At 35.1% G+C, this 13,614-nt stretch overlaps 2 protein-coding genes across 2 annotated transcripts in view; one reads left to right on the top strand and one right to left on the bottom strand.

Moving 5' to 3' along the window:
- Positions 1-219: 219 nt before the first annotated feature.
- On the top strand, positions 220-8,992 carry LOC144447183 (SAC3 domain-containing protein 1-like). The gene is made up of 9 exons (XM_078137087.1): positions 220-263; positions 1,698-1,760; positions 2,428-2,556; positions 3,058-3,219; positions 3,580-3,734; positions 4,335-4,383; positions 6,161-6,301; positions 7,145-7,334; positions 8,273-8,992. Exons 1-9 carry the CDS (start codon positions 220-222, stop codon positions 8,990-8,992), a joined length of 1,653 nt encoding a protein of 550 aa, XP_077993213.1.
- Positions 8,993-11,797: 2,805 nt separating this feature from the next.
- The window catches only part of LOC144447613 (retinol dehydrogenase 8-like), a 7,527-nt gene continuing 5,710 nt past the window's right edge, over positions 11,798-13,614 (bottom strand). Inside the window, exon 4 of the mRNA XM_078137689.1 lies at positions 11,798-12,894. Within this exon, the coding sequence (XP_077993815.1) occupies positions 12,549-12,894 (346 nt within the window). The 3' untranslated portion in view covers positions 11,798-12,548. The remainder of the gene's footprint in view (positions 12,895-13,614) is intronic.

Genomic DNA, 13,614 nt, shown 5'->3' on the forward strand with positions numbered 1-13,614 from the left:
TTATCTTCTATTGTAGTTACAAGCACGAAAAGAGGGAATAAGAGTTATTTATTGAAAATAATACCATTAAAAGTTAAATAAACTAACAAGTAAACTAACACCACTTATATCAAATACAATATATTACTCAATACCTCACCCGCCTCCTTTACGAAAATAGAACCTCCATATAACTGTATAAGATTTCTCAACAAGCTCTCTGGTGGCGCTATTTTCAACATGGCGACCTGCATGGAAATGTGTCCCCGAGAAGAAAGGCGCTTGTAAGCAATGTTTTCTAATGAATTTACAGCAAATTTTCGAATGAAAAACTGGCAACCGATGTATTTGTTGATGTATATATAATATAATTTTTTGTGATATGGGCAAGTACTGTCTTCACCATTCTCTTCACGATATACTACATGGGGATTTCGACCCACGCATTGTTGATTGAATGTTTTGTTTTGTTTATCCCCAATCAATCGTTTGTGATTTGGTATTACATGTTATTATTAGCCTAGGGAAACAAAAATACCTGTAGAGGTTATAGATCTGTGTTATTAACAGCATCCATGGTAGTCGTATATGTGGTAGGAAGGTACACATTCATGAGAGCCTACACGTTCCTATGATACAGCACCAGGCAGTGTACAAATAAGAAACCCTACAAGTGCATTCCAGTGAAGGAGAGTGGTGGGTATGAAAAAGTTCCATGACGACAAAGATAAACACACGAGACACATACAATGTACTTGGAATCTACCAGGTGATGCATAAATTAATCTGGTCAAACACCCTGACTAGATTTTGGTGGACGTTGGTTCTACTCCACAGTTCACAATTCTCTCCTCTATTTCATTTGAAATGTACACATTTAAACAATAAATAACAAGGTGCCTACATAACAAAATATTTTTTACATCCTTTAAAGTACAGTAAAAGTGTAATAATTAAGTCAGAAATTGTTTTAATCATTTTTTTATCTATTATTTCATTCAGTACTAAAAGTGATCTTTAGATATACTAGTCTATATTATACAAGGCCGAGTCTAGTACCACCCCGGTGTCAGCAGCCGGTCCTCACTGGAGAGACTACTGCCACCGCGGTGGCACTAGCCATTCCTCACCACCACCCACGATACCCCGGGCCATGATATCTCTCGTCGCTGAACATTTCCCAACAAATAAATCACACAGAACTCTTCAAATGCTTCCATTTTACCAAATAGAAGGCTATTATTTAATTTCTCGCGCAGCGCACAACCAGTCTCTGTAGTGGTGGTGTCACAAGTGTTAGCGTATGCATGACATCGGTGCATGCCCGGCCGAATGGCTGCCGTTACGGTGACTTTTGAGCTATTGTGCGCTGCACGAGAAATGAAATAATTAGTTTGCATTTGGTATTATAAGATAGAATGGAAGCGTTCAAGGAGTTCTGTGTGATTTATTTGTTGGGAAATGTTCAGCAATGAGAAATATCGCAGGTGGTGGCACTAGCCGTTCCAGTGAGGATCGGCTACTGCCACCGCAGTGGTACTAGACACTTCGATTATACAATTGTTTCCCTTCAACATAAATTATCTTTTATGGTCAGATTTCGATATTATTTCACAAGAAATTATTTCTTTCAATGTGATGTGAATTTTCTCAATAACTATTTTTATTTTAGTCTCTGTAGTTAAATTTTGATGAGGTTCTTATTTTGTTATTTACAGAAGAGAAGAGCAGCGTCGATTACATTCATCTGAAATAATTCCAGATACAGCACACCTGCCAAGGTATTGACAAATTAACATGTATAAATACAGAACACCTGCCAAGGTATTGACAAATTAACATGTATAAATACAGAACACCTGCCAAGGTATTGACAAATTAACATGTATAAATACAGTACTGGTATGGCCAGTATTTTTACAATGCTTTGGTTATCCAGCTGTAAAGAAAGAAAGAAGTCTGGGCGTTTACAATTTACATTATTGTGTTTGGGAAAGCTGGTAGTTTGACCTTCTTTTGATACTTGATATTTTATAACCAAAACACTGTTAGTAAACCCTAATAGAATGATCATTGATTGGAGAAATTATAAGGTAGTTTGTTACCTGCTTACCACTCTTAAAAAACGCTGCTATGGAATGATGGTAAAAAGGCTGAGAGAGCTTTATAGGGAGAATCTTTTGTGATGACAGAAATTTTACATGGATGCCTCACCATGTACACTACGTTGCCAATCTTAAATGGGGTAATCACATACCTTGTCCAATCACTAACTGTGATCTGTGATCATAGCCATCATGACTCCAATGACTAAACCAGCCCTGGACCCCTTGACCTCACGTAACCCTCACTTGAGTTGACTATTCCAGAGTCAGTTACATCGTTGTTATTGATATATTCATCACCTTTCTATTCACTTATGATAATAAACTCAAATTTACTTCATAGACCAAAAGCAAACCCAAGAACAACAGTGAAGGAATTTTCACGATCAGCAGCTGGAAAAAGAGAACCAACTTCAGAGGAACTTAGACCACCACATGTACTGCTTCAAACAATCCATTATCTTGTCAGTAGGTTTGTACATATAGTCATTTATTGCACATGACATATTACAATAGAATTTCTTGATAAGTGAATGCAAGAGTGGCATATTTGGAGTATATACAGGAGTGCTTGCAGTGTCCTTAGCAGTCATCTCTCATGAATAGAGTGAGTGAAAGTGCAGCAGAAAATGCAGATGGAAATATTTGTGCTTGCAGTGTTTTGAATCATGTGTTCATGTGATTTTGTGTACATTTTTATATGGAATGCTACTCACTGATTTACATACAGGTATTCAATAATGTTTTAACAAGTAATCACTGGTACATGTCACTCTTCATGTCATTGACCTATAAGTTCAGTAAATAAATGACTCACCTTTGCCACATATCTGTTTCTCAAAATAGTACCTAGAGGGCGCAATTCATTAGAATTGGCTATTTTTGGCCAAACAGGAATGTTTTCTTTTCGACTTCTGGCAAATAAGTATATTAATCTATAAAATTAATGTTTTTCTTTCTGTTTCTGTGTTAGTTTACTGACAAGAGAGGATACACTATGGGTGGAATTGTATAATTTTGTGTTTGACAGACTTCATGCTGTCAGGCAAGATGTGGTCCTACAACAGCCTTCATCTATACAGTGTATTCACATACTAGAACCAATCATTAGGTTCTATGTGTATGCTGGTTACAGGTGAGGTCAAGGGTCAAATTGATTTACACTTTTGCGCAGTGAGGGAAATATTTACTCAGACTGAGTCAGAGTAGGTCACTGACCTCAAATATATTTTAATATCAGTCATCACATGTATAAAAATTGTATGAATCTAGGCTTCAGCATCATAGGTTGGTTACAGATAAGGTCATCGTCAGTTCTTATAAGTCTTCAAAACTTGTTGTAACTTTTAGTTGAGGTACAAGTTCTGTCAGGAGGTTTTTCTAACTTTGACATCATATATACACAGAACATATTGGAAGAAAGTAGTAGTCATTCTATGTATCTCTAGAGCTGTAATATCTAACAAATTTATAATCTGTTCATATTTTAATGTAGATTACATGATGAGCCTATCCATTCATATGATCCATACATCAATAATTCACATCTCCAACAATGTTTGAAGACATTACTAGTGTGTTATGAGTCTGTAGAAGAGACAACAGAGAATAGACCGGAATTTGAATCTGTCTACCTACTCCATAATTTAGGTAAGTTGAATTACAATAAACTCCAGCTGATTGATTATACCAATAAATGTGTTAATGATTATAAGGGTACATCATAAAAAATTTCATCAGAAGTCAATAGCAGAACTCCGATATTGGTTTGGTAGTCAAAAGATATATTAGAATTAGGGCCATAAATGTTCAGTTAGCCTAGAATCCAATCGAATGGGGATTTTCAATTTTGATTTCCCTATAGCAAATTCAAAAACCCCATTCACATGGATACCAGGCTAATGTTGAGTAATCTCAGCTCTCAGGTTGTGAATTTATCAATGGAAAGATCATTTAGAAATTGTTTTTTCAAAAAACATCAAAATACAAGTAAGAGATGTATGGTCAAATATTCCTTGTGAATCATTTCTTTGTGAAATACCAACAGTATGCAAGGTACAAATTGACTTCAGTGAACAAAAACAGACTTCTTTCTTATGTAATGATAATTTGTATAATATGACTTTAACACAATGCTCATAATTGATTTATCTTCCTTCACTTAAATGATTTGAATGTACATGATGTATGTGATCACAAAGTTTCCGTAAACCATTGTCAGATAAAATTCATTTTTCATATCTCCAACAGGTTCAATGGAAGCCTTGTCACATGCCATGACATTGTCTCCAAGTATCAGGTCAGTATAACACCTATACAATTACAAATAAAACAAATTTGAAAACAAATTCTGAACTTCTGTCTTTTAAGGAATAGATTAGGCTAACACAAAGTTTATTGCTAAAATTCAAGACCATCAAGTAAATCAAATTTGTTCACAGTATCCTTATGACTTTAATTGTTATTTCTAAGTCATCCAGACTGTTGAAATTATGATTATGAACAACTACACACACACACTTACCTTTTGCTTCTTTTTTTTTCCATTTTTTTAGCACAACTGAACTTGTTCAGTAGTGCTATAGGGATCGCCCGGCGTCTGTCTGTCTGTCTGTCTGTGTGTGTGTGTGTGTGTGTGTGTGTGTGTGGATGTGTGTGTGTGTGTGTGTAAACAACTTAAAGTCAAAAACCGCTGAACCGATTGCCACGATATTTGGTAGGTCCATTACCTTGGGTGTCTAGTTGGGAAATTGTTCAAATCAAAATGATCGCATCACAGGTGTGTGATTTGGGTCAAAAAATGTGATTTTTGGTCAAAAAACTTAAACTCAGAAACTACTGGGCAGATTGGTGCGAAATTTGGTGGGAACATTCTTAAGGGGGTGTAAAGTAAGATTTGTTCATGATGGGATGATTCCATCAGTGATATGCAAATTAGGGCTAAAAATGTGTCATTTTGGTTAAAAATCTATAATTCTAAAATTACTGAGCAGATTGGGCTGAAATTTAATGGGAATGTATCTAGGGATGTATGGACGAAGAAATATTAAGCATACCATGATTCCATGAGTGATATGCAAATTAGGTGTAAAAATGTTCATTTTTGGTCAAAAACTTATATCTCAAAAAGTACTTGGTCAATTAGTCTGAAACTTGGTGAGATGTTTCTGAAACTGTTATTCTGCAGATTTTCTTAAAAACATTTTGACAAAATTGGCCCTAGCGACCATGACCACGCCCTTTAGCAACAACCAAATGGCAGTATATTTTGGTCAAATAACAACATCATCTGGTAAGCAAGTGAGTAAACATTCAAAAAATGTATGCAAATACCCTAGCAACCATGACCACGCCCATAGCAACAGCCAAACGGTGGTGTAGTTCACAAAGATAACAACAGGGTTTAATAGATAATTGAATAAACATCCAAAAAATGTATGTAAATTTGCATAGCAACAAGACCACGCCCATAACAACAGCCAAATAATCACGTATATTACAAAGATAACAACAGGAATAGAAAGACAGATGAATAAACATTCAAAAAATGTATGCAAATACCCTAGTAACCATGACCACGCCCATAGCAACAGCCAAACGGTGGTGTATTTCACAAAGATAACAACAGGGTTTAATAGACAATTGAATAAACATTAAAAAAATGTATGTAAATTTTCCTAGCAACAAGACCACGCCCATAGCAACAGCCAAATGATCACGTATATTGCAAAGATAGCGACATGGTTGGATAGACAAATGGATAGTCATTCAGCAAATAAACACCTATTGTTAGCATAGACTAGCATATGGATAAACATTTTTAAAAACTACAGTTGTGCTACAACGCCATTGGCGGTATTTTTAACCAACCAACCAACCAACCTATTATTTCTAAGGTGTTAGTACAATGGATGAGAAAGTTAATATCAAAAGGGTCACCTTGTGTAAGGGTTCAAAGGTCAAAGGGTTATATTCAGAATGAAAGAACTGTTATTCCATAAAATTGTTAAATATAAGATAAGTAAGTATTGTTATAATGATATTCATACCTTGTTGTATTTTGTTTATCCATACAGATCTCACCCTACTGTCAACCTAGCTATGTCCATAAACAGAGCATATACTGAAAATAACTTTATTCGACTTTTTAGTTTAATTGATAAATGTTCTCGACTGCAGTTATATGCGTTACATAGACATCTACCAGACATCAGAAGGTTGGTATTATTTTGTTATTAAAGGTAGATGAAAGTCTAAAGTGTCAGTGATCTCTGGAGTTTTTCTTGATTCTTTTGGAGATATTAGTTGAGAAAGATGATAAAATGTAGCAGTGTTAGTAAGATTTGTGTTCGGGTTTCATTATTTTAATAGTGATAACCAAATTTCACCAAAATACATTTTACAACAAATTAGTTGAGACGTAGAGAATTTCACTTTCATTTATATCCTTGGTCATTTATTGACAATTGTTAGCAAGAATGTAGAAAGAGTGGACAACTGTACAATAAATACACAATTGCATTCAAGTTAGGGAGTTACAGTAAGGTTAGCGACAGGTGTAGTGTATATTTTAACTGGAAATACATATACATATATTTCACCTGGTATAGACATAGTCCTACTAACTTGAACAAGATTTGTAATGACAAACACAGGTTGTCTACTGTTCTACATGTGATCCCAATCTCGCTCTCATAGGCTTAAAAAAATTCAGTTCATCCCTGAAGTGGCCATATGGAATCAATCAAATCAATGTGAAACAACATAGACTAAGTCTGTGTTTGTAAGTCAATACTTTGCAAAAAGCTAAACAAATGTGTAAAATATTTTTTATTGTACGTACAATAACACACATTTTACACATTCATTGTAAGTTTGCAATGTATTGAGTTACAAACACAGACTTGACATATGTTGTTTCACATTGATTATTCAAATAGGAAGCCAGGATAAAATTGTTTTATAAATTAAAAATCCAACATGAATACCCAATCCTCATCCATATGGCCACTTTAATAGTTTTCACTGATGTACATTGTATTTTTTTCATTCAATTGCAGACATATCCTGTACATTATGAATATAGCATACAGTAGTAGGAATACTAAATTCCCAATTGGTTTGTTAACTCAGTGGCTGAGATTTCAATCTGAGTTAGATACAATGACATTCTGTGAACTTCATGGACTTACAGTGGATAACAAAACTGTCTGTTTCCTGAAAAGTGCCTTTACAGCTCCAGAGAAGCAGGTAGGTTATCGTGTTAGACAATATCTTACTTAATGCTCAAATCTATTTTGTCTTTTGTCATTTTAAATCGGCAGCATACTTTCGAAACAACCATACATATATTGGTTTGTTTGTTGTCCATTTGTTGTTCAATCTCTTTATGGAAAAAATGATGTTGATATCTCATTGCTACCAGAGGAGAGATTATACAAACTTCATCAATGACATTCTACTGAAAAAATGGCACTGAAATTTATAACTGTAGTAATTTTCGCATCGACCTTTGGTGTATCTAGTGAAATCAAAATTGTCTTTATGACTGAGATCCCAGTGAAGAGGAACAAAGTGAGGCTGTGTTCATTACAGTTGCTTTTATAGTTGATGTCAAGTAGTTACAAAAATTGACTTTCACCACCTCTGCACTGCGTGACTAGAATCCCAGAATTCCCCACCCCAGGCATGTAAGGTAGAAACAATAGATACAGACACTAATGCTTTTGATGACATCAGCATAGGTAATTGGGCACCATACCCTGAATTCCCTACCACAGTCCTGTAAGGTAGAAACAATAGATACAGACACTAATGCTCTTGATGACATCAGCATAGGTAATTGAGCACCATACCCAGAATTCCCTACTCCAGGCATGTAAGGTAGAAATAATAGATACAGACACTGATGCTCTTGATGACATCAATATAAGTAATTGGGCACCATACCCAGAATTCCCTACCCCAGTGTACAGCAGTCAGTTCATGGCTATCTTGCATAATTTTTTTTGCTCATTTCTAGAGAATTGCAAGTTGTAGAGTTGATATAGCATTTTGTGACTAGCATGACATCAACTAAAACAGTAAACAGCCTCAACCCTTGTTCCATTTTAAAATGCCGAACTGAACTTCTAGATGGATAATCAATGAAGAAGTTATTTCACTTTTATTTTTATTTTTTTTAACAGCCAAGCTTTGGGTACCACAGCAGATTTGATATGAAAATAATTGGAGAAGCCATACCTGAATTGATACTTAGTAAAACTCTATACCCTGAAGACAATCAAATAGATGCAATGATGTACACAGATATGGCGGACACTCACTTACAAAGGCTTGGAACTTCACAGTCTGAAAGAACTGGACAGTTGAATCATTATACTCCAAGTGATGACGTCCAATCAGATCAGTCTATATCCAAAGAAGACTGGGACACAACACAAAAGTTTGATAGATTGATGATTGATCAAAGACAAAAGAATGACACTTCTGATATGACAGCCTGGCATCAAAGAAGTGAACTGTCATCAGATAAGTCTACCACTGATCACTTTAGAACTAGAGAGTATGACAGAAGACAAAATGAGACTTCTAACAGGACAGCATGGCATCAAAGAAGATATACTGAACTACCAGTGTCATCAGATAAGACAACCACAGATCTCAGTACAGGACAATATGACAGGAAGCCATCTGTAGAACATCAAAGTGAACATACGACATACCATGAGAATAGGTATACAAGTGACAGAGACTATAGGAAGGCACCTCACTCTGCAGACAGAAGGGAGGGAGGGGGAGGGAGTAGGGGACAAGGGGGAAGGAGGAGGGGAAGAGAAGTGTGGAGAGGAGAGAGAAGGAATTACAGAGGAAGAGGTTGGAGGCAAACAGACACATTTGATAACTAATTGTTATATTACATGTTTTTTTTAGCAAAGCATTCATTTATAGCTCCAAGTATGTGGATGTAAGCTTTAAGTCTCTTTGGGAGTTTATAAGGCCTAACAAAAAAATCGTGCAGTTCCGATTACATTCAATTTCAGAATACTAGTATTGGGTAGGTAGATTTTTTTTTTTTTTTTTTTTCTATATTTGTTTTTCATATGTGAGTGTCTAGTTCGGGTAGTTATGTTTTCAGTTGTTTTCTATATGATCTCTGTGTTATTAGTTTTTTCTCATCAGATGTACAGCCATTACAGATTGGAAGAACAGTTTTATATTGTCTTTTTAAGTTGATGTAAGTTTCTGCATCCACTATTCCTTGTGAGACTTCACAATTTTTGTGATTTTATTATTTTCTTGAATACGTAAAAACAAGTTTAGGGTTAGCGTGAAAAACTAGGTGGGGTCAGGTAACTGGAACCAAACAATTTTTTTTTCAGGCCTAACTCCAAATATTTTGTTGTAAGCCAAATATAACAGTCTCTTTGGGAGTTCATAACTGGTAAAAGTAAAGTGCAAGGTACATAACTAAATTATAATCTGATCTTGTGAACATCTGATTTTCATGAACCAAAGTGTCCAAACACGAAGTCTAATAAATAACATTATACCATGCACGAACCAAGTTGAACAAAACATATGGAAAATATACTGTGGTCGTTCTATGTCACGACAACGCATGTCTATGTCACTGGTTCTGCTGTGTTCGAAATATGAGTCAAAACATTCAAAATTGCCATTACTTTCCCAAATTTTTCTTTGATATTACTTGCGTGGTATAATTATATTATTCCCCAATATTTTTCTTCATTCAGCCGGAAAATACTCGTGACCTAAGGGTTGTCACTACTCGTCTAGTGACTTGTAGTGACAAAGGCCCCTTAGGTCACTCGTAATTCCCTTGGCAGAATGAAGAAAAATATTGGGGAATAAAATCTAATTACCCAGAGGTTCAGAAATGTGTTCACATGCATACTGTCAGATTTACAAAAAAATTGTTAAGTCTAGATCTTTATCTGAAAGTGACACAGTTACAGTGATTTGGAACATTTTTATTCCATATCAACCTGAACAAAATTCATGTAGAGAAAGTTATCAACAGAGTTATAGAATATCTGTCCAGTATTTAAAAACACACGTTCCTAAGACTGCCACCAATAAACATACTGTGGAGGCAATTCATCTAACAACCAACAGAGAATAACTCTGCATGGGTTTCATGGACTTTTTTTTTTTTTTTTTTTTATTTCATAACCAAAAAGAAAGAGCAATTACAAAGTCAAACAAGGAAAAGAAAGTAAAGCTAAACAAACTTGACATAACAGCAGAAACATTTAGAGATGAAAACAAAACAGTCCAGGGTTTCGTGGACTTAAAAGGACACTTTTTTGGGCAAATGCCTTCACCATGGACAAAACATTTGATCTCTGCCCCAAATGTATCCTGTGTACATAGTTAAATTATTCAACCTACATAAAATGTGTAGTCTGTGGTGAGGAGACACACTATTTAACAAAGTTATACAATGAATGTAATGAGTTGTGAGTAATACAACAAATAATCAAGACCTTAACCCTGCCATAGACATTATCTTTTACATGGACTTGACCTGAAGAGGGTGTGAAAGTAGAATCAAAAGTTTATTATTTGTGTATCATATATCGTATCATATCATATCATATATCATATCATATCATATCATATCATATCATATCATATATCATATCATAACATAACATATCATATCATATATCATATCATAACATAACATATATCATATCATATATCATATATTTTATGATATATTATCATGTATTATATCATATCATGTATTTGCTTGTCATTCATGAACTATTTTTCCTTGGATTTATTTTTAAAAATATAGAAATTTTCACCACTGGTAAAGTAATGCACTTTGCAGACAAATTTGTTTGAAAACCAAAGTAGCTTGAATTACCAAAAACTCTGCCATGTAAAAGCTTGCTCCAGTTTTCAGATGAAGTTTTGTTTCTTTTCTTTTTTTAACAAAATGGCATGGTGTCCCTTCTTTTTATTGATTTCAACTGATAATATGTTGATATTTTCTTAAATCAAAGTAACGACAGACAACTTTATTTCTGGGTCTCATACTGAATTAAGAACTTTTGAGACTCAGTTGAAGTATTTTTTATTGAGTGTGTAGTTAGATATCAAATATCAAAATACACATTTCTGAATCATGAAGTTTTAAATAAATTTTACATGGACTGATTATTTCAAAGGATTCGATTGAGAATTGATTAAATTTGTTTTGAGATAAATGAAGATAAATTATATATGCAGTGTTTTTACTATAGTGGAACCTGGGTAACAGAGTAAATTTTACAATCGTACATTTCCATACATTGTACCATAATTTTGGTAAGAAGGTCAGATATATTTTACCCATTACCTAAACAAAAGCACAAATTAAAGTTTATGTTACTGCCATTTGTACTGAAGACTATGTTAACAATGTATTGTGGTATTAACAAGGTGAAGAATTTGATATGAAGTGAACTGAGGAAGCATATAGTCTCCCAGTTCAACATAAATGTTAGAAATTCTTTTGGAAAAATATATGATTCCATCTACTACCAAACCAGAGCAGCTATAGAGTTTCTGCTAGGAGCACTATGTTTGTTTAATACGTTTCACATGAGGTTTGTAATTACAAATTACGTAAAACAAAATACAGACACTGATGGTGTTCAAGCATATATAATGATACATATGATCTCACTACACAGCTAACATTTATCAGGTCTGAAACAGGACTGTGGCAGGCCTGTTACAGGTATAACCAACAGAGCTATGGTAGGCCTGTTACAGGTATAACCAACAGAACTATGGCAGGCCTGTTACAGGTATAACCAATAATAATAATGTTGGGTTCTTATATAGCACTTTCCCACTCTGTGCTCAAAGCACTTTACAATTATTACCCCTGGCTCGGATCAGAACGGCACAACGGCCCTTTAGTCTTTCTCAACTCCCCGGGGAGCATAAAATCCATTGCAGCCATTTAAGCGCATAGAATTAAAGCCTTCACATTGCAACCTACATCCTACCAGGTCCCCAATTATACAGCTGGGTTGACTGAGGCACAGTCGTGGTTCAAATCTTGCCCAAGGACTTTAGCCATTCAGAAATAAACAGCAGGCAGCGACAGGGCTCGAAGCTGCAACCTGTAGATTCCAAGCCGGTCACGCTAACCATTCACTCATCATGACTCCACAGAGCTATGGCAGGCCTGTTACAGGTATAACCAACAGAGGCTGTGCAGAGAAATGGATTAAGACCTATCCAGGCCTATCACATCAGACCTGTCTTGTCAGGTGTGTGGCAGACCTGTCCCATAAGGCCAGTGGCAGCCCTGTTGCATACCTTTGACAAGGTCAATCCTGTTACAGGCATATTGATTTTTAGCTGTGTATAGATTTTGGCCTTAGGGTACAAAGCATTCAGTTACATTTGTCAATACTGAAATAACACAATTGAATATCAATCTACTACATCTGACTTATTGAATTTATACGTTTCCCTAATGAATTCTACAACATTTTCTCCTGTCGTGTCTTTAATGCTTACTGATATATATTTTGTGGCCCATTCATGTGACTGATACATCAGTTTAGGTTGGTCTGCTTCTATGATTTCCATCATAACCTCTGCTGCCTCTTCAGATGTCTGTCCATAATCACTGTATATCTGTTCCAACGCTTCTTCATAACGCTTGAACATTTCTTGAGTTACATTGTCGACTTCACCCATTTCAAACTTGGCCCCGAAAGTATTTCCGTTCTCCGAAATTGATGTATGTACTGGACCATATTGAATACTGCTCACACTGCAAATTTGATCAAAGGAAATTTTCCTTCAAATTATGACTACACACTTCATGAAAAAATAAATGTTGACATAATTAGTTTTATACCACCCTATCAGGGCTTTACTTAGTAATACTTAATTCAATGTTTTTCATGACCTGACTGGCCCTATGATTCTTCAATCTTGTGAAACACTTTGTAGCACTACTGAACTGATAAGGTTCAGTAGTGTTATAGGCATCAGTGGTGTCTGTTCCACTGTCTGTCTGTCTGTCTGTCTGTCTGTGCATATGTGTGTGGATGACTTAAACTCAAAAACTGCCAACTGATTGTTTGGTAAATGATCGCATCATAGGTGTGTGATTTGGGTCAAAAAGTGTCATTTTTGGTCAAAAAACTTAAACTCAAAAACTACTGAAATATTGTTGGAACGTTCTTAGGGGTGTGTAGATTAAGATTTATTCATGACATGACGATTCCAGCTGTAATATGCAAATAAGTGCTAAAAATGTGTCTTTTTGGTAACAAATCTTTAATTCCAAAAGTACTGACCTTATTGGACTGATGCATTTGGGAGTGTATAGTTGAAGAAATATTAAGCATATAATGATCTCATCAATGATATGCAAATTAGGTGTATAAATGTGAATTTTCGTCAAAAACCTTTATCTCAAAAAGTACTTGGTCAATGAGACTGAAATTTGGTGAGATGTTTCTAGAAGTGTTAATCAGCAGATTTT

This window comes from Glandiceps talaboti, chromosome 16 (assembly GCF_964340395.1).
Source record: "Glandiceps talaboti chromosome 16, keGlaTala1.1, whole genome shotgun sequence".
NCBI lineage: Eukaryota > Metazoa > Hemichordata > Enteropneusta > Spengelidae > Glandiceps > Glandiceps talaboti.

What these genes read in the sequence shown, in the direction of transcription:
- LOC144447183 (XM_078137087.1), top strand. Translation starts at nt 220, where the DNA reads ATGGCGACCTGCATGGAAATGTGTCCCCGAGAAGAAAGGCGCTT. An exon ending in CTACCTACTCCATAATTTAG is followed by an intron (nt 3,735 to 4,334) that starts GTAAGTTGAATT and finishes TATCTCCAACAG; the next exon opens with GTTCAATGGAAGCCTTGTCA. An exon ending in TTACAGCTCCAGAGAAGCAG is followed by an intron (nt 7,335 to 8,272) that starts GTAGGTTATCGT and finishes TTTTTTTAACAG; the next exon opens with CCAAGCTTTGGGTACCACAG.